Source organism: Zosterops lateralis (genome assembly GCF_965231275.1).
Source record: "Zosterops lateralis genome assembly, chromosome: W".
In the NCBI taxonomy this organism is placed as follows: domain Eukaryota; kingdom Metazoa; phylum Chordata; class Aves; order Passeriformes; family Zosteropidae; genus Zosterops; species Zosterops lateralis.
The window spans coordinates 22,447,121-22,468,378 of NC_139801.1; the positions used below are offsets into that span (position 1 = coordinate 22,447,121).

The window sequence follows — 21,258 nt, forward strand, 5'->3', positions numbered from 1 at the left end:
GCCATAATCTAATTTCCCCTTCCCACTCTGAAAGTTGCCCAATACTACAACCAAGTATACAAAACAGTTCCTGAACTATCACTTTATAGTCTCCAATGTTGCATTTAATAAACAAATTATTTCAGATCATCTAACACACTTTACATCCAGCTATTAAATAACTACCTAAGATATTGTTTCTGGACTTCTCTACCACAGAGCAGCAGGCAAGAAGGGTGATCACTAGCTCAGTTTCCTAACTGTAATTAAGCAACCTAAGATGCCTTTGGGCTGGGAGGAGTTTGATTGGGTTTTATTACATAAACTCTGCCATGCTTATATTAAAAAATATAAACAAAAATAATCAACCAGTCATCAAATCTTCAGCTATATCTATGGATTACAGCCATCAGAATGACAGCTATCAAATTTAAACAGGATCAACTTCAAGGGATAAAATAACCTTATATGGAGATGATGCTATTCTCTCCCCAAACAGCACTTGTCCAAGATTTTCTGATGGTCTTTTCTCTTCCTTATCTTGACAGAAGTCAAAACTAGAAAAAAGTAGCAAAGGTTCCCTTTTATTTTTAATTGACATATAACTGTGAATACCAACCTAAAACAAATTCTTAAATTATGTCCTTAACATAGTAGTTTTCATGATTTTTTTACAGTTCAGCTACTGGTAGTAAAAAGTCTGAGAGCCTTTGTGAAGAAAGCTGACATCTATTTTAATATCAATTTCAGCAACTGTTGAAAACTTCACAATTTCGACAATTTAATGTCAATTTCAATACATATTCCAGCATATCTTTAACAAAATTTAAACAAACAGTAGAATGTTTCATTTTGTGGGGGAAAAAAGGGACTGTGCTACAGACTTTTCATTTCTCTTGCAAAAAATTTCTGAAAAACTACACCCCTTTCTTAAAGGAATATTTACAAATAGCATTTAACATGAAATACATTTCAAAGAAGGAAAGTGCTTTTAGTATTACAGTGCCAACACCGTCAAATACCATTCAACAATTTTTTTAACTACATACAGCCTGAAACTGCTGAATACGGGACAGTGTAACCATTCTGGCTTTTCATTAAACACAGGTAGCAGCAGGTTACGTTAAAAAAACCCAACATAACAACAAACAAACCCATACTTATCTTTGGTACATAAGTACTTTTCCTCAATCAGTGGTCCTAAATTCACTGGCTTCCATAACGTTTAAGGGAAATAGAGACAGGGGGATTTTTTAGCTAGTCTCTGGTCTTGCTTCTACTGCTGCACTGCCCAGGGAAAGAAATAAAACACCTGCACGTTTTCTTTTCTGTGCCCAACAGCAAGACTGCAAGCCATATTGTTTATCATCACTTTGTAGGTTTATAAATATCTGCAAAAGCAGATAGAAGTTTTCACATAAAAGAATCAAAATTAAACAAAATCAAAACCAACAAACCAAGAATTAGCTACAGAGCTTTGGCAAAAAAAGGAAAGTTAACAGTGACTGGTCTCCAAGTTTCTTTCAATTACCAGGAAAAAAAAGGAACTCAAAGCATTTGATGTCCTAGATTGGCCTAAGAAAAAGAACTTTCAAATATGTCAAACAGTCAATATTACATCTTGTACTCATCTTAAAAGAATGCACCCATAAGAAACCCTGCAGCCTTTTTTTTTTAAACAATAACAGAGGTCAGGTGGCACAGGTGTGGCCTTCATCCTTCCCACCCTCTTGTATTTCATTCCTGCCACTGAACACTGGATTCATTCTTCCATCCCTACAGCCAAAATACTAACACCCTTAAGGTAACAGAAAAGCGCCTTTCCAAACGCTTCTGGAAACCTGTTGGGATGTACTTACGCATCATATTCGTATGGCAGAACTGATTCAACAGAGTCCAGCCTGTTCACGAAGAGCTCAATTAGTGACTGAAACAGGAAAGGAGGAGAAAAAGTATGAAAATACGGACTTTCAGAAAGAAACCTGTGGCTGGTACGAAACGCATGGCTAACTAGCAAATGCTGCTACCCCACATGGCGGAGTTACCCTTGCCTGCTGACAGGCTCCGGCCACGGCAGGAACAAGGAGCTAAGGATCCTCCCAGCGCTGGCTGGAAAGTTCAGCGGAAAAGGGGAATACCAGCTGGGGGTGTCTGTCTTCCCGGAGCAAAGGCTGCCGCCCGCGGGAGAACACCCGCGAGCAGCGGGATTGGGAATACCCCGCGAATCCCCCCCTCGCCGCGGGAGCCTCGAGCGGGGCACAGCGAGGGGACAGCCCGCGTCGGGCCCGCCCGTGCGGGCTCTCACCTTGCAGCTCTCGGTCTCCTCGCCCTCCTGACAGAAGCTGACGGGCGCCAATCCGGGCAGATAGAAGGCAGCGCCGAGAGGCGCCACCAGCAAGAGTACGACAGCCAGCAGCCTCATCTTGCAGCCTGGACGGGCAAAGGCACTATGAGACTACTGCAGCCCCGACCGCCCCGGGCAGCGCCTTGCGGAGGCGGCCCCAGCACAGGCGGAGGCGGAGGCGGCCGCGTCACGGCCGGGTCGGGGCCACAGCGGCTGCGCGGTGAGGGGAAAAGCGCCGGGAAGTGCCATCTTGGGGAAGGGCACTCTGAGGAACAGGCGGCGACAGGACAAGGAGGAACGGCTTCCCACTGCCAGAGGGCGGAGTTAGATGGGATACTGGGGAGAAAGTCTTCCCTGGGAGCGTGTGGGGCCTGGCGCAGGTTGCATAGAGAAGCTGTGGATGCCCTGTCACTGGAAGTGTTCAAGACCAGACTGAACGGGGGTTGGAGCATCCTGGTCTAGGGGAAGGTGTCCCTGCCCATGGCGGGCGGGGTGGGGGTGGTGAAATCAGGTGATCTTGAAGGTCCCTTCCAACCCAAACCATTCTAGGATTCTATGATACCAGAATCTCTTTTCAGGTTAATACCTCTGAGATCATCGAGTTTAATACAGGACCGAACACCATCATGTGAATTAGACCACGGCACTGGGTGCTACATCCAATCTTTCCTTAAACACTCCCAGGGACAGTGATTCCACCACCTCCCTGGGCAGCCCATTCCAATGTCTAAGTACCCTTTGAAGGCTGTTATATGTGTGTATTATAAAATTGGCTTTTCGCAAGATGTATGCTATATAATTAATAACATAGTAAGGATATAAAGATATAAGTTTATTTCTGCTATTGGTAAGACTAGATATAAAGGGAGTAGTTGATGTAGCAGCTGCTTAAACTGTCTGTTTGGTTGGGATAACATCCAGTGAACATGTGAAGAAGACTCTGCTACTGATAACACCAACTATCAGCATCTACCACCCGCAGAAAGCACGGACCAAGGCCCAAGCTGGACGCGATAAGAAGGACACAGCCACGAAACACGCATGCTCTAAAAAGGCGGACCCAAGGAGGGACCACGCAGAGCAGTTCCTGGAATATGGAAACTAGTTTATGGAATTTTATGAATATTCATATATCGATATAACGAAAAGGGTATTTAACGAGTATCCCTGAGAAGGCAAGGTGTGGACTTGGCTGAATGCCAAGTCACCCGGCCAGCCGTTTTTGGTTTTTTCTTATCTCCTAATTGTCTTAATTATTTTATTAAACATATTCCTTAAAATTTACTAAAAAGTGAACCTCGTTTTTCACAAAGGCCTTTTTAATAAATACCTACTTTATTCCTTTAACACTTTCTAGCCTCTGTTCTAGGTAGCCTCTCAAGGAATCAATACAAGTACAGCATTTATGTTCAATTGCTGTTTCAAATGTCATTATGTTCATGCTAATCCCGCCTAACTACATGGACAGTATATGTTAACAAAATGTTACTAAAATTAAGCCTGGAGTTATCAATGAAATATTTTACTCTTTTAATCAGAAGAGACAGAAAAAGAGGCTTTTGTTTGCATTTGCCTTTTTTTTCCAGTTGTAAGACAGTCAATAAATATACCATGGGTCAGAGAAGCACAGAGACTACCTTGATGGAGGCCATTTTTAGCATATTTCTTACAGGACTAACAATTTGCTTTAGTTTTTGCTATCCATCCCAGGGAGGCTCTAAAGTTTAAATTCTTTTGTATTGAAACTAGAATTTGAAGCTTTTCTTTGTATGATAATTGTATGAGTATCTGGTAATGTCATTCTTCAGCAACTGCATTGATATCACAGACAGTGCCCTCCCACCTCCTTAAAATGGTTATCTTTCCCTTTTCCCCTTCACAGTAACAGCATCCAGAAACTCTGAGCATCCACACTGGTAAGGTGACATCTTCAAGTACATACTGGAGTTTAGTGTTTGAGAGCTCCCCTCCTTTGTGTTCTCAACACACCTATGAGCTAATCTGAGGCAATGTTGCCTTCTGCTTCCCATAGCACAAACAGCAGCTGAATATCAGTATCTGACAGACTGAAAAACTGAAGAGAAGGATAGTCTGATGTTCTCTTATCAGAATGTAGCAATTATGCAGCTGAGCAACTGTAACAGCACTGGGCAGTGCCCCTAGAGTCCATAGACTCTGACACCTCCCAGAAATGAAGGTCTGGAGAACTGCAAGGAAGAACTGCAAGGGACAACTTTAAAGACTGTATGGTGATTAGACTGGGTGGCACTAAGAAAATAGGCCTTGATGACTGATTAATATAAATTTAGATAATTTACAGGTTCAAATAATGGCAAAACTTTGTGCCATCAACAACACATTTAATTTTAAACCACACTTGTTTTTGGTTTGCTGTTATTCTCCAAGGAAGGGGTGCTGCCATGCACATGTATTAATCAAACTAATTAAAAATGCCTTTAAGGCTGTTTTAGCAAACTGGGTTAAGCTCCTACACAAACTTCAAAGTTAAACTGATAGTACTGTTGTAAGGAATAAGAGCTTGACTCAGCCAATATATCAAGCAACAATCAATTTATTAATTCATTAATTCAAATGATAAAATATGAGCAAAGCAGCGTGCTGGGTACAGTGAGGGCTTCCCCTCCAGCTGCACACAGAATGCTGATTTTTGCTGATATTTATTGAGCATCTTCATAAAGCATTTCTCAGCAGTTTTTTGGTTTTTTTGTGGTTTCCTCCTGGTTCCTGTTTGTGAAGTCCAATTTCTATACCCCATTGTGATCAGTTCCTATAGGTGACGTCGAATTTCTATACCCCAAGGTTGTAAATCAGTGGTGGTAATGTCCAGTTTCTTTTCCCAAAATCATACATCAGTGATGGTGAGGCCCAGCTTCTCTTCCCAGAGCCATAAATCAGCAAAGGTGATGTCTAGCTTCCTTACATCTGTGATGGTGAGGTCCAGTTTTCCTTTCCAGGATGGTAAATCAGTGAGGGTGATGTCTAGCTTCCCTTACCAGGATTATGCATCTGTGATGATGGGGTCCAGTTTTCCTTTCCAGGATCCTCATTTTTTTTTAGCTTAGGATAATCTCACTTCCCTCTTTTATTTAGCTGATTACCACTCCTTTTATATTCTAAAGCTGTAGTTCAAAACCTCTTATTACAAAGCAGTTCAAAGCTTATAATAATTTTGTTTCAAAGCAAATAATAATACTTATGCATTCTTCTATCCTACATGCTAAAGGCCTAAAAAACCCCTTAAAACTTATATTGTGAAAACTTTAAAACTCACATTATTCTCTTATCAGCATGCAAAATATTTGTCCAAAAAGCCTGTTTCCATGCTTTTCCCTTTGTTTATTAAACCTCATTTTTATAACTGTCCCGTGGCCTCATTCCACACATTTCACAACTACACAGGCCACCTTTTTTACCTGACATGAAACACAACCTCACATTTCACACTGTGATTTTCCTTCCAAAGAAGTGATAGATCTGCTGCTTCACAAAATCAGTTAGCACTGGAAGAGACCTCTGGGAGATTATCCAGTCCAACCCCCCTGACAAGACAGGGTCACCTGGAGCAGGTGACACAGGAAGGTCTCCAGAGAGGGAGACTCCATGACCTCACTGGGCAGCTGTTCCAGAGTTCTGTTACCCTCAATGCAAAGTTCTCTCTCATGTTGAGGTGGAACTTTTTGCATTTTTAGTTAATGACCATTGCCCCTCGTCCTGTCACTAGGCACCACCGAAAAGACTAGCACCATCCCCTTGGCACCTGGCTTTGGGATATTTACATGCATTAGTGAGATCCCCTCTCATTCTTCTCTTCTTTAGACTGAATAGCCCCAGCTTCCATATCTCTCCTCGTAAGAGATGCTCCAGACATCTAATCTGTGTGATGATTACTATCTCCAGTAGCTCCTTTCTCGTGCTGAAGAGCCCAGAACTGGACACAGCACTCCACATTGGGCCTCAATCCTTCGGGACGAGGCGCAGCCGGCAAACAAAGCTCTACCTCGCCTTTCCCACGGCCCACTCCCACTATTTTCCCGCTGCTCGCGGTCCCTGGCCCGCTCCCCGCTCCTATCAGGACGGGACTCTCCGGCCCCGGTGTCCCCAGCCCCCTCCGGGCCCCGCTGTCCCCCGGCCGCGGCGGGAGCTTCGCCCCGGCCCCGGGGCCGCGGCGGGCCGCGGGCGCCCCCTACCGGGCTCGGCGCTGCCGCCGCGGCATCCGGGGCTCCGTCCCGGGGGGGGGGGGGTGTGACGTAAAGCTATAAAGGCCCGCAGCGCCTTTGTTCGCCCCCATTGCGCAGTTGCAGATCGGTACGGTTGGAGGTGAGCGCGGCTGCGGGCTGGGGTTCTGCGGGCGGCACCGCGAGGCGCTGCGGGAATCCGCGACGAAAGGTCCGCGGGGTGGGGGCCGCGTAGCGCGCCGCTCGCGGCGCAGTGGAGTCGCGGCGGAGCCGGGCCCGACCCGCAATCCCTCACTGCCCAGCTCCGGTTAGGACGACGGGAACTGCGCGGTTGCGGTGGGGCGAGGAGGGTCACGGCGGTGTGAGGTGCGGTGTCAGCCATTTTAGGCGTGGAGGGTCCTCAGCATCCCGGGGAAGGGCGAGTAGAGCACGGCGGGAGCGCCGCGCCCATGTGTCCGGACGGGGCTGAGCAGCGCGGTGGGTAAGCGCCGAGGAGGCCGCCGGGCGCGGGGACGGAGCGGAGCCGCTGCCAGAGCTGGCCGCCATTTTGTGGCGGTGCCTGAGGCCGCGGAGGGTCCGACGCTGCTCCCTATGCCCCGGAGGGCGGCTGAACCCGGGCCCCGCGCGGCCCGGCCCGGCCCGGCCCCGCCGCGGCTCACCCGAGGGTGCTTTGTCCGCGCTCCCGTGTGTTATGGGGGTGGCGCGAGCCTTCCCGCCATCGCGCTGGAGACACGCGGGCAGCGCTTGTCCACAGACGCCAGGCGGCCTGCCAGGCACGGAGAGGTTTGGCTTTGTCTTCGGCTCTTGGGCCTTTTTTTTTTTTTTTTTTTTTTTTTTTTTTTTTTACCCTCCCGCCCCCGCAGCTGTAGCTGTGACATTGCTGTGCAGCACTGCAGTGGTGGTCTGGTGTCTGTTCAGTCTCACCTGTTGTGTAGGCCAGGACTTCAGTATAGGCTCCATGTACTTTAAATAATACAAAGAATGAGCTTAATTTCGAAGTATTGACCGAAGATGCTTTAAAGAGTTAATAATTTTGTGTTACTATGACATATTAAGTAAATGACTTTAAACGTCCAGGATTTAAAGGAAAGGTGTGCTAGGATTGCCATCCAGGGCAAAGAGAACAGCTCTTCTGGAAGAGTTTTCCCATTCACCAGTACTGCTTCCTTTTAACAGTGCTTTGTTCCTCTATTCAAAGTTCTATTTAATATATTTTAAATACACTATAATGTAAAGAAGTAACTGTTAATTTTACTTCCAGTTGCTTCCATTACAAAAAATTGTAATTACTTAATGTTTTTTATACCTCATATTTCTTACCTAACATCTTTCTGAAGAAAATTTGCTTGTACTTTTGAGGACAGAAGTGATTTATATACCATGAAGTCTCTACTGCAATCCGATGTTTTGTTAATAATAGTCTCATTCTTTTTAGTAGGTCCTTTACAGAATCAAAATGGTTGAAGCAGATCGTCCTGGGAAGCTGTTCATTGGGGGCCTGAACACAGAGACTAATGAGAAAGCCCTTGAGGCTGTATTTGGCAAATATGGACGCATTGTGGAAGGTAAAGAGAACTTTTCTTAAGATGATAATAGTAAAAACAAACAACAACATAGCTGTGATGACTTTTTTTGGCACTGATCATCTGAAATAATGATGTTTACATGTCCTCTAAGAAGTTCTGAGCTCAAAAGGCTGAATAAAGGTTAAGTGTTCTTTACAGGGGATTATAGGGAAGGCTGATGTGACTTTGTTTCTGCAGTCCTTTTGATGAAAGATCGGGAAACAAACAAGTCCAGAGGATTTGCGTTTGTCACGTTTGAGAGTCCAGCAGATGCAAAAGATGCTGCCAGAGATATGAATGGAAAGGTAGGAATTAAGACCAATTATATGTTGCATTTGATATTGATCGAGATAATTAATCTTTGGGGTAAATCAACTGGTAATAAAAGTTGGAAAGTGAATGGATTGAAATATCATGCAGACAAGTCATAACTTTAAATTTGACAAAATTTCTCTGTCTCTGTGAAGCTGAAATCTGTTTCTCCTGTTCGTGGATTTGACAATAGACAATGAAGTCTGGCTGGCAGTCAGCTGCACTCTCTTTTCTTATTGTTCCTTAATCAGTGATGGAGGGCTTTTCAACAATCAGCTCTTCATTCTTGCATGTTTCAATAATGATGTTTGGGTTGGATTTTTCTTTTTGATCATATTTGAATGTAGTACTGTGTAAATTACACGTCAGGGAAGTGACTTAACCTGAAAATTATTTATGGTTCCCTTAACATGGGTTGACTGTGACTTCCTTTGAGTGCTGGAGCATTGATGAGCTATCTGGTATTCTGTTGATAATCTCTGACATTTGTGACTTGCATCATTGATCTGCTTGGAGTGTGTGAGGGGCATCTTCCCAGTTAATGTGCAATGGCTTTGCTGTTAGCTGGCTGCCGAATTTGTTCATTTACACCCTAAAATGCAATGGTCCAGCTTTAAGAGAAATAAGAAGTGTAATGTTTTTAAAAATAAAAATGCAAGAATTTGCAGCACAAGCTCCAAGATAATACTAGGGTAGTTTGTCAAAGAATTGTAGGTTGCTGTAATCTGAATCTATTGTGGCACGTGTTTGAAAAGGTAGATGTAAGTCAGCAATTTTTTGGTCAACAGCTGCTTATCTTCATAGAGGTGCTGTCTCTTCAGGCAGTGAAAGCCATCTTAGCTCACTTGAATTGCAGACTGGTTTTCCATGCATTATCTGAATGGTTGTTTTGAGGTCACACTGCACTGGCCTTGTAAGCAGTGTCTCTTGAGAGGCCATTCAAGTAAAGTGAAGAAACATCAAGTGATTGTGATTAATTGATACTTGAGATTTTGATGTGTCTTGTTAGTATAAGAAGTTAAAGAAAAAGTCAGTTATTGTAGTCAGTAAAGCAACTTTAGGAATAAGAAAATGAGCTTGGTGTAGTGTTCATGAACACAAATAGTAAAACCTCTTGTATTTGTGTTATAGCAGGCTATGTGTTATAGAAGGGTAGTGGTTTTTCTACTCCATGTACTGATGTTTCTGGGTGCTTCATGACAACCTTATTGCAATTAGGGTTACTTTCTTTGAAGACTTCCTTCCATTTTAAACAAGCTAGTAGTTTTGTCAAGGCAGAGTGGCAAATTCAGATGATGTTCTTTCTATACCACCCTAAACATCTGTCAAGGTGCTCTTTTTATTGAATTTTATTTCTCCACTGTCTAGTTTGCCACAGTTTTGAAGACTTGTTTACTGCCATGCTTAAATACTTTTTCTCTGAAATGGTCATTGAACCCTCACATAAAGTAATTTCACGGACCAATAGGTAATTGTCAGACTGAAAGGAACTCGGTCACTAATCTGCATGTTTGGAGTGCAGCTTGCAAATCAAAACCCCCCTGAAAATAATCACCAACTGTTCTACATCTTGAATGTTGTGGCATGTTTGGTCACATTGGAAACATTTGGGAGAATACTGCTTGGTAAAATAGCTAAATGAGACAATGTTTGTGGCTGAGGTTATGTCTACTTGTTCTGGAATGCACAATCTGCATTACTGTCAAGAAATGCTAGAAAGGACGGCCTTGTGGATCATCGTTCTCATGGGTTTGTCTTCACTATAAATCTAGAAGTACCTTTATCTACTTTGAAATTAGAACAGCAAGTAGTGAATGAAAAGAACATTCTCATGGGATTTGGTCTAGAATGTCCTCTGGTCCAACTTGCTTTGACCATGGATATGAAAGCTATTCATGATGTGGTCTCTCATTCTCATCTTCAGAAAGCCTTCTGGACAACAGTACTGCTTGTATTCCAAAAAGACTACATTCGAGGTCTGAGGAAGAGCAGTGTTTGAGGCCTGGTGTGAGAAGAGGTAATTGTCATAAATCACAACTTGAAGGTTTCTTTGTCCATTTGGAAAAGATGGATTGGAGCATTCTTGAGATTTTGATGCACTTGAGAAACAGCAGCAGAAGCACTGTGCAGACTGCAGTTCAAACAGTTTGTAAGGAGTTAGGTGATCTGTCTGGCTGGGGGAAGAGTTCTGCATTGCCTGTCTGTTGCTCATTCTGTCATCCCAAAGGAATTTGAAGTTGTAGCCAGTAGAAGAGGCTGACTCCAATAGATTCTGCAAGAATGAATTTGCATTTTATTTTTTATTTTGCAAATGTTTATGACAAGATATCCAGACTTTTGCACCAATTTGGATGAGGGGTAATATGTGAACAACTATATTTCACTATATTGGGACATGCATAGACTAGTCAAAGCCTGCTTGTTGAAGATAAGTTTGACTTGCAGAAAGAGATCAGGAGATAATTATTTTAGAGTTGGGATGGAGATTTCTCACTTCAATTACTTTGTCTACTAAATTGAATCAATGCTATCATGTCTGAACAGTGCAAAAGAAATGCAGAAGTACTTTGTAGCAGCTTACCAGCCTTCCTTAAGAAGAATCTTAATTCATGGCGGTCAAGTCTACATCCTGATGCCACAAAATGCACATGCTTACCTGGACATAAATGTGGATACTCCCAGGTCTGTAGTGGTTGTTTGGTGCAGTGGGCTGTTCTCATGATATTCTGATTCTATGTCCTTAAGATTAAATGGATAATTAAAGAGAGGATACGACCTTAGGCAAAAGATCAGGACAAACCAAAGATTTAATTACAGTGTAGACCTGCCAAGCCAGCTGGTCTGTGCTAAGAAGATGGAAGCAGATGCTACAATCCCTACAGTGTAAACTGTACTCAGTACTACAGAAGGTTGTCTTACTCTAATTGACAGAAAGTGCTTCCTGTTCTTTGTGAAGAAGTGATACAATGTACAGAAGCTTGGCCTCTTAAGAAATGAATCTTCATTTCTTGGATATATATGGCAAAAGGAAACTCAATGTGCCATCAAGGAATGTGGAGAAATGGAGTCATTGCAGCATCAACAGTGAAGTGATCCATTGAAGAGGAAAGCCCTGTGTGGTGTTAGGACCAGTTTCATGCAAGTTATTGTAACAGTTTCTTTGAAAGACTTGATTTCTTGCCCCGCTCCCAAAATAATGCAAATTTCATTCATATTTTCTTTTGAAATGTGGAAGTTTGCAGGATAGTTCTCTAATTGTGTTTGGTTAAAGTTCCCTGGCTCACTTTACAAATCTGTACAGATTATTCATTCCACACATAGGAGACTTTGATTGCCAAACTATTACTGTCTTAAATGACTTGTAGCTTAAATTATTTCCATGCTTTTTAGCACCAGGGTGACTTCACTTTCTGATGCTCATATCATATTAAAAATTCTTCTATAACACTCTGAATCAAGGTTATAAAACAAACTAATGAGTGTTCATGTTGACAGCTCATGCTCTGAGCTCATTGAAAGAACTTCCTTATTCTGTGAGGGGTTGTGTGACTTTTACATTTGGTGAGATAAGAGCTTTCTTTGAGCTAAGAAACCATAAAATGTCCCCTCTGCTTTGAAATAGGACTTTTACAAATATTTTCTGGTTAGCAAAAAAAGCGTTCTTATACCTAGCGAAATGTCTTTCTGAACCTATAGAATAGCTTTTTAAGACTGTGTAAAGCAGTCTGCAAGGAAATTATCTTTTGCCAAGGTAAGATGCATAAGTGCAAGGCAGAAGAAAATAGGAGGAAAAATTACAAGGAAAATTGTACCTCCTACATAACAGAAATGAAATAACTTAAACCTAGCATCCAGGTTTTCAGAACCCATGCTAGCAGAAGGGGACAGTGTTAGCTTTCTAAACTTAAAAAATCTGTCAAGGATCTGCCATGAAATTGAGGTCAGCAGTGGCTATAGCAAATCTTAAAGCTTCAAGCCCACTGTTCCTGCTTGAGAAGGATGAAACTGAGAGATTAATTATGATGGCAAATCGATATGATGCAAACTAAGTTCCAGTCATTAGAGTGACTAATGCTCACTCCTGGGATGTTTCAGTTTGTCATGCCAAAAGGCTTCTTGAGAAACCTTCTATAAGTAAAATATTTCATGAAGTCAAAGCCAAGACCCGTATGATTTGGTTGGTATTTCTTACTTTTTTCCCCTCACAACAGATCAAGTTGGACCTGTGTATGTACACAGGTTTTTAAACAATCACTACAACTCTATGAGGTGGCAAAATACATGCACTTCTACAGTGAATTTTCAGAGAGCTAGATTTTGATAGAGAACAAAAAATATTCAGTACTTCAATAAAATACTATTAGCAGCACAGATTAAAACATTACTAGCAGTCATGTTTGTGTTCATTTATTGCAGCAAAGTGCAATGAACAACACTTTCTGCCTGATAATTAGTTGTCATAGCAGAGTTAAATATTTAACTGCTAAAAAAGGTAAATAAACCATGTTTGCCAGGATAGTGTGCAGTAACCTAATTTTAGCAGAGCTTGTGATCCCTGTTCTGTTATAATATCCAAATGTGGTGTCTAAAGAGCATACAGAAATTTGATTGACTAGGTTGAATTACTCAACATGTTACTCTGCTCATGTTTAAAATATACTAGTTGGCTGCAGAGTTCCTGGTATTGCAGATCTATATTCCAGAAAAAGCTTCTTTTTTCATAGCACAGAAAAAATACAACCACACAACAGAACGCACAAACAAAAATACCCCAACCACAAAGCACCTTCCCTGTGGAAAAGCAAGTAATAGAGTAAATTGTGCCAGTCACCTTGATTGAAAACCCAGCTTCAAACACTAGAAAAAAGGGGTGAATTGTCATACTCAGTCTGCTGTGTAGATGCTGAAATAACTTCTAAATACTTCAGCGATCACCATTTTATCAGGACGTCAAGAAAATGTGCTAAATGGCCTCCCCATTGCCAGAAATCCTGACTGAAACTAAGTTACCTTCAGCTTAATCTTGTAACTACAGGTGCACTTCTAGTATGGTACAAAAGTACATGGCAATTGAAAGTAAATTGTAGATCATATATCATATTTCATTTACAGAATAAATGACATGGGGCTGCCGTAATCATTGGACACTTGTGTTTTCACTGAAAGTCCTTTCTGATGCTGCTCTGTGGTTTTTTTTGCCATCAATACCACAAGAATTGAAGTACTGTAGAAATTGAAATTAGGCCCAACATGCTGCTGAGTACTTGGGGACTAATACTGAAGACCGAAATCAGTTCTAGAGTTGCTCTAACTTATAAAATGGAAGCCCTATAATAGTGAAGCAAGAGGGGCTTGATTTAAGAAATACAAACATGACTGAGCAGTAAGTAAAGCAGCTTCTTCTTTAGTCATTAGATGGGAAGGCAATTAAAGTGGAACAAGCAACCAAGCCATCCTTTGAAAGTGGTGGTAGGCGTGGGCCGCCACCCCCTCCTCGAAGCAGAGGTCCTCCCAGGGGCCTTAGAGGCGCAAGAGGCGGAAGTGGCGCAAGAGGACCACCTTCAAGAGGGAGTCACTTGGGTATGTATTGACCTCTCTCATTATACACTTCGACAACACAAGACAATCCCATTGGAAGATGACAATAATCCTACTGGAAAAAAAAAAGTCAAACACCTGAATAGTGCACTCCTTGTTCTTTATTAAAATGATGAAATACGATCTCGGCAGTTTAGTCAAATTTTTGATTAGGCAAGTACACCTTAAGAAAAGGCTTTCAAATGTGAAGATTCCTTTCTACAACTAACACTCCACTTGACTTTTGCCTATGAAAGAAAAGCAGAACTCCTGCCATGCACGTGAGAAAGGAAGCTTTCTGGTATTCAAGTTGAAAAAGTGATTCTCTACCACCAGGGAAAGGGAACTGCCTTTCGTTCTTAATAGCAAGAAGTCTAAACTGAGAAAATTGTAGGGTTGATCCTTCTAGATCAGTGAGAGTTAGGGCACCTTAACCTTGTTTCTTGAGTTGAAACTTTCTAAAGTGTAAGGATAGTACATTACTTGATACTGGATATTCATTAAAATACAGCTATTTATTAAGACTTTTCAGTATCAAAACAAAACTCACTTAAAAGAACTAGCAAGCAGCACCTGAGGTGTAACAGTAAAAGCCGTAATGCAGAAACCCCCTCCCCCAAAATAGTGAAACTTCTGTCTTGAAGAGTCTGTATAGTAGGTTCTGCAGACTCAGTAGTACCTCTGTTCCCTCTCTGTAGGCTCTTCTCTAGTACATCTTCCCAGGTGGCTCTTGTGGTCTGAGAACAATAGCTTGTTAAGCATTTAAGCTGTGAGTTATTACATGTATCAGCTGTCTTTTTCCCTTGTGTCACACCCTGTAGCTTTTGGATAAGTTCTAAAAGACAGTTCTTGACAGGAATTCAGGCTGTGGAAAGTTTGGCTCTCAATTCTGCCAGCAGCATTTAATAGTGGCTAGAAGACAAGAGAAGGCTTTGAGGTCTAGTTTTAGAGGTTTACTGTTGATCATGTAGTGGTAATAATGGTACCTTTAGGTTGTCATAGTTCAGGCTTTAGGATAATGCAGATGAGTATCACAGAAATAATTGGTTAATGGCTTATCATTGTAGGGTCTTCTAGAGGGCCACTTCCCATGAAGAGAGGTCCACCTCCACGAAGTGGAGGTCCTCCACCTAAAAGATCTGCACCTTCAGGACCAGTGCGTAGCAGTAGTATGGGAGGAAGAGGTAAGGACTTCCTGACTAAATTAATTGCTTGGTCAGCTGTAGCACCTTAGTCTTCCCTTAAGAACTTGTGCAAGTCATTGATTCTAACTTTAATCTGCTGTGGGATAGTGTATTGTTTTTCTAATCTTTGGTTTCTTTCATACCAATATAGTTTCGTAGCTGTTGGGAACAATTTGGTGCAATTTGAATATGTTTCTTCTAGTGCAGCTTTAAAACTCTACAAGCAGAAGTGTAAAGTGTTCTAAATGTAGGCTCCAGAGATACTACTAAATTGTTTTAAATTATTTACTGGCACTTGCCTTGAGTGTTCTGCATGGCTAAATGCTAATTAAATGGACTGTTTCTCTGAAGCTCCTGTGTCACGTGGAAGAGACGGTTACGGGGGTCCTCCGCGCAGAGAGCCAATGCCATCACGGAGAGATGTATACATGTCTCCAAGAGATGATGGCTATAGCACTAAAGACAGGTGAATTCTTACACTGTTTTATTTTAGTGAAATGATTTTGTTTGGAAAAGGATCTTGATTCCAGACCTTCTGTGGTAGGATGTATGGCTAACATCTCAGTTTTTGTTCTTCGTAGTTATTCAAGCAGAGACTATCCCAGTTCCAGGGATACCCGGGACTACGCACCACCTCCCCGAGACTATGCATATCGTGATTATGGTCATTCCAGTTCACGTGATGAATACCCCTCCAGGGGATATAGGTACCTACTGTTGGAGTTTTCTCCCTGTCACTTTATTCTTGCTGTGATGTTGGTGATTTGTACTAAGTCTTAGTAGTCTTTCCTCCTATAGTGATCGTGATGGATACGGTGGTGGACGTGACAGAGACTACTCAGATCATCCAAGTGGAGGCTCCTACAGAGATTCATATGAGAGTTACGGTAAGAATCCATTTTGAGGGTCATATAAATGTACAGGTGTCATAAAATCTGACTTTGACTAGGTTGCTTGTTTTAGGGGGAAATGGCACACTTTTTTTTTCCCTACAGTGAAAGTGCAGTAGTTGGTTATCATTTGATCATCTTGTTAAATAAGCTAAATAAGCAAAGTCTACAGTTCAGAATGACAGCTGTCTCTGGAAAATATGGCTGAGTTTCTTCTCTAAAATAACAAGCTGTTCTGGAATACCCAGTTAAAGAGCCTGCCTGAATAAACAAACACCATCTTCATTCCTTCAGTGTCTTTAAATCCACTCACTGCCTGATACACAATCCCCACTTAAAATACCATTAGTGTGACAGATTATATTAAGACCATCTCAATACATATAAAAGAGTAGCAGTAAACATTTTAATACAGCAATTCTGTAAATTCAGATTTGAAATTGTTCTATATAACTTATGGTGTTGCCATATTACCTGACCATTGACCCTGCAGGTAACTCACGTAGTGCTCCACCTGCTCGAGGGCCCCCGCCATCATATGGTGGAAGCAGTCGCTATGATGATTACGGCAGCACACGAGATGGATATGGAAGCCGAGAAAGTTACTCAAGCAGCAGAAGTGATGTCTACTCAAGTGGCCGTGATCGTGTTGGAAGACAAGACAGGGGTCTTCCCCCATCCATGGAAAGGGGCTATCCACCTCCTCGGGATTCTTATAGTAGTTCAAGCCGTGGGGCACCCAGAGGTGGTGGCCGTGGTGGAAGCAGATCCGATAGAGGTGGAGGCAGAAGCAGATACTAAAAACAATCTTAAACTTTTGGACCAAGACAGATTATTTCTCAAATGTGGAAGCTGTTCTATCTTTACTACCAGAGGACTACGAAAAGGAAAAGTTGTTTTTAACCTTTTTTTATTGTTGCCTGTTAAGTTTTCCCCTCCATGACTTCTATGCTTTTGTGAGGAAAAGTTAAAACAATGTTTAATATCATTTCAAAATTGTTAACATTTCTTTCAGAAAGCAGATGTTAAATGTATGAGCTTGAGCTGTGTACTAGTGTTGTAATTTTCAAAGTAAAGTTTCCCTGAAATGCCACACTTCCATCTGATTTTCGTCATGAATGGAACAAGCTGTTCTTAAAATCTTCTGCACATCATCCAACCATCTAACATGGAGATGGATTGTTCTACATGTTCAGCATCTCATTCTGAAAGTATTGCTTGTGATTTGGAGGGTGGTGGGGATGATTCCACATAAAGCTCAGTTGTGCCTAGAATTTGAAGTCAGTATTACCAGTACAAAATGCCTTCAGATCCTTGTTTAAAGAAAAAATAGAGGATTTCATTCACTTAAGCCGAAAAAGCAAGTGGATAATACTGTTCTGCCTTCCTACTGTTTCATGGGGAGTTTAAAAAGATCTCCCCTGCAAAAAAGTCATATTCATGTAAGTCAGCTACAAAATACTCTTAAAAAAAAACAACAAACCATTGAGCAATTCCATCAAAGAAGCTGCAAAATGGTGCTTACTTTCATACTGTTTCAAATTTTTGCAACTCTGTAGTGTTTCACTTTTAAAGGAACATCTTTGATTCCAAAGGAGAAAATAAGATAAACAAAGAAGTCTCTCTCCAACTTCTCAAAGGCTTATGGCTTCCTAAAATAAGTGAATCTTTCAGCATTCCACAGCTGATTAAGAGCATCAAATGCCTGTGAAACAGCAAAGATGGTAAGCAAAGCAAACTAGTTTTTCAGTCTGTCAAAATTGAAACAAATTACCTTCTTCTAGTACAGTAAGACAAGCTGCATGTCATGGCAATGGAAGTGCTGTCTAGATTAAAGAAAAAAAAAAGGAAAATAAATTCCCCAATACATTAGAAATTCTCCAAATTCAACAATTCTTGGATAAAAGCATTTATGGCACCAGTTTTGAAACTAAAGCTGTTATGCAGCTTACTGTAGACAAAATATTGCCATGTAGGGTGAGGAAGGGGGTATTTTGTGACCAGTATCTCTCAGTGAAGATGCTTAAAGAGGCTGCATATACAGCATATTAACAAAATTAAAGCCTTGCGAAATCAGGAATTGGTTTAGATTGACAAGTATCAGCTCAACTATTGAGAGTTGGAAGGAAGAAATGCAAACTTGACATTTTGTTGAATGCCTAACTGTTTATTTTGACACTGCGTTGCAGGCATACCCAGTACATGTGGCAGAACCTGTGGCAAGTTGTTATAACTCTGGTAAAGCCATAAAGTTCAAAAGATACTCTTGAATATAGTAAACATGAAGACCTCCAACTAAAAAAAACTAAACCACAAACCCAAAACATTTGTACTACTGTTTGGTCCTCAGTAAGTTTTGTCGTTCAATTTATGGATTTAACTTGGCAGTGCACCATTGAAAAGGAATGAGAATCCATAAGCCATGCAACCTTCTCTCTAAGCCATTCCAGTCCATTCTATGGCAGTGAATCCTCCACCATTTAAAGAAGTAGTAAAAACTTGGAACAGAATAATCTGCAAACCAAACTTACACCATTGTTTTGAAATGCGAGCAATTACTGTAGGTCAACTTGTGCTGTAAAATGTATTTTTCTCAATTTGTTGTATCTTCTCTTAATTGCAGGGGGATAACTTCTAGAAGATACCATTGAAATAATGTTGGTTCATCTGTGCTGATGGCAGACACAAGTGGTACCTGTGCCAATACATAAGGTAAATATTACAGCACTGTAATAGCTGCAAGGAAGTTTCCTGGTCATTGTGTTTGTAGGTTTGAATGAATGTTTTTCATGGCTAAGTTTTGTTTTTGACTTCTGTTTAAATTTTGGAGGAGGAGGCTTAAGAAAGCTTTGTAAACCAACCAGGTTAGGAATGGCAGCAAGACACTACTTATCTTCAAAAACATGGCCAAATTGGGTACAGCTAAAGAAAAATATGTTTACAACTGCACTTCAAGTCATGTGGCAGAAAGTGCTGAATATGAATTTCTATAAGAGCAGACCATAAAAATCAGAGTTGTAATAATAAATGTCAGTATAGACATTTAATCAGTCTTGTTAGATGTGGAGGATGAGCAATAAGAGTAAGTATAATCTTGGATTAGGGATTGATCTCTGTAGAAGTGCTGGGATTAAGATGCAGACTTCAGGTGCCTCAAGAATGGTTTAAGACTGTATAACAGCTGTTTCATGGCTCTGAAGCTTACCCTATTAAAATTATTTTTCAAGAAGATTCAAGAGCAGCTATCTTTGGATTTTAAGTGAAAGCAGGGCTTTCTCCTGTTTTTCTGAAAACTCATAAGGAAAAAGTGGGAGTGGCTGTCATGCTAATCCAGCTTTTTGGAAAATAAAATTTCTCTACTAAATAATTGTTAGTAAAAAAATGAAAGTAACTTATAGTGTGTGCAGAATTTGATAAAGTCTAGTACAGAGTAAAGGATAAGGACAACTACCTTTTCCGAGAGAAGCATTTATGTAAAGAAGCATGTGTACTCTTTTATGTAATTCTTTATTGAGTCTGTAAACGTAAGAACCTATTTTGCTGTTAGTTTCAAATTCTACTTTCAAGAACTAACTTTTAAATGGTAAAAAAGAAGCTGTAGTTTGTACAGTTGGTTTATCTGACAGATGGTCACTGTTATCAGGAAAATCCTGTCTTGTGGGAAGGATAGGTTCTGTTGAATACTGTGTGATGTTTGTAGCCTCAGTAGGGTTATAATTCATTCTCCTTATAGAGTCTCAGTAACAGCAACTCAATAATTGTGCAATGCCCTTGTCAGAATATGCCAGTAATGTTTTATAAATACTCCTGATAAATTGCTGCTGTTACCTTAATAATAAAGGAAAAATATGCTTTGTTTCAGGGTACTGGATTTTGTTTCAGATAAAACACAGAATCATCATGAGTGTTTTCTGTTCAGGGGATGCATGTAGTTAAGCAAAACAAAAGCTACTGCCCTACCAGCTTTTTTTTCTGACACTTGCTAAATTTTCAACCGGCAAATGCTGTACTTGTCTTTGTTTTCCTTTTAAGATGTGACTGTTGAAAAATTTGAGAGTTACTGAAAGAACACTTCACAATAGGTGTTTCTAAAGGTTAAGAAAACCTAACCTTTTTCATTCACTGATGTCACTAGTGTGCCACTAAAGTGGATTAGGGAAATAGGTCTAAAAGTAGCATTTCCCCTTCACTCCCCCACCACCTACAAAAAAACACCAGGAGTCAGTTTTTAAATTTATAGTTTGACCCAAATCCAGGTCTTGAATCCTCTAATGAAGAGACAAAATGCTGTCTTTAATATCTAGCATTCTAGAAGACTTCAAAAGATGACAAATCATCATATAGGTTGTCAGAACATTTTAAACTCTGTGTGTGTGCACCTCAGTTTTCTGTTAGCTGGGAAGCTGAAGCTTAAGTATTCTTGAAAAGTGAAAAAGTTTACCTTTTTAAAAAAAGAAACTTAGGGGTTTTTTTTCAGTTTAGTAAATCTGTTGTGGCTGTCTTGTAATAAATACAGGTATTAGAGACAAAAGCGCACTCTTATCAGCCTTCTCTTCAGCTCCTAAATGTTTCCAGATTCTTAACAGGCATGGTACCAATGTTAAGGGAGCAGTAAACAGACCTTAACTTGTGGCAAGGAAGGTAACAATAGCCTCGTGGAAAATCAGGGTATAATTGGAATTGCCAGCTGTTTACCTTCCCTTGATTACAAGTTTTATTTAACTTATAGCACAGTATTACTTACAGATTAGTACCAGTCTGTATACCAGTGTATTACAGAACTCCTGAGTAGCATGCTGAGATTATCGAGAGCTGGTGGGTTTTTGTGGTGGGTAGAATTTGAAGGGGGAATTGCAGTACTTAGTACCTGCTCTGGAGACAGTGTTACACAAAGTGTGCATTAATACAAGTTGTCCTCAGGGCATTTTGATTATTGTAGTTAGCTATTAATGTGCTTTCATACTGTTGGAACAGATCAAATACAATCCAAGTGTATAAATTGTATATATAAGACTAATTCTAAGATCATTTAGCTTTTTTGTCTCTTGGCTTCTGAGAGGGTACTAAATTGGATTTCCTTTTTCCAGTTACAGTGACTAGAAGGTGGCAGTGGAGTGTTGGGAAAGATGAATCAGGGAAACCTTATAAATATGATTGCTTAGCAAAAGATTCTGAAAATATGAAACCTGTAGTTGAGATAGAAATGGAAGC

General features: G+C 40.9%; 2 protein-coding genes across 6 annotated transcripts in view; one reads left to right on the top strand and one right to left on the bottom strand.

Moving 5' to 3' along the window:
* LOC310922123 (transmembrane 9 superfamily member 2-like) overlaps window positions 1-2,505 on the bottom strand; it is a 48,160-nt gene extending 45,655 nt beyond the window's left edge. The window contains exons 1-3 of one of the 2 annotated variants that reach the window (XM_083882519.1): window positions 2,285-2,505; window positions 1,839-1,906; window positions 443-536 (exon numbers count right to left, since the gene is read on the bottom strand). In XM_083882519.1, coding sequence (XP_083738645.1) covers window positions 443-536; window positions 1,839-1,906; window positions 2,285-2,401 — 279 coding nt within the window. In that variant the 5' untranslated portion in view covers window positions 2,402-2,505. The remainder of the gene's footprint in view (window positions 1-442; window positions 537-1,838; window positions 1,907-2,284) is intronic. The other variant, XM_083882520.1, reaches the window with a different exon arrangement.
* Window positions 2,506-6,592: 4,087 nt separating this feature from the next.
* LOC310922092 (RNA-binding motif protein, X chromosome) lies at window positions 6,593-19,871 on the top strand. 4 transcript variants are annotated; one of them, XM_083882417.1, is made up of 9 exons: window positions 6,593-6,661; window positions 7,955-8,084; window positions 8,283-8,389; window positions 13,805-13,976; window positions 15,041-15,157; window positions 15,509-15,623; window positions 15,739-15,864; window positions 15,941-16,044; window positions 16,541-16,981. In XM_083882417.1, the coding sequence occupies exons 2-9, from the start codon at window positions 7,976-7,978 to the stop codon at window positions 16,846-16,848; spliced, it is 1,158 nt and encodes a 385-aa protein (XP_083738543.1). In that variant the 5' UTR covers window positions 6,593-6,661; window positions 7,955-7,975; the 3' UTR covers window positions 16,849-16,981. The 4 variants fall into 4 exon arrangements, with proteins under 4 accessions (XP_083738543.1, XP_083738544.1, XP_083738542.1 ...); XM_083882418.1 differs by having other exon boundaries at window positions 15,956-16,044; XM_083882416.1 differs by lacking the exon at window positions 15,509-15,623 and having other exon boundaries at window positions 15,956-16,044; window positions 16,541-19,871.
* Window positions 19,872-21,258: the final 1,387 nt, after the last annotated feature.

Bases quoted from the DNA above. Each gene is read 5' to 3' on its own strand.
- LOC310922092 (XM_083882415.1), top strand. From the start codon at position 7,976: ATGGTTGAAGCAGATCGTCCTGGGAAGCTGTTCATTGGGGGCCTGAAC. The intron at 8,390-13,804 runs GTAGGAATTAAG...CTTCTTCTTTAG, and splicing joins CCAGAGATATGAATGGAAAG to TCATTAGATGGGAAGGCAAT. The intron at 15,865-15,940 runs GTACCTACTGTT...AAGTCTTAGTAG, and splicing joins TACCCCTCCAGGGGATATAG to TCTTTCCTCCTATAGTGATC.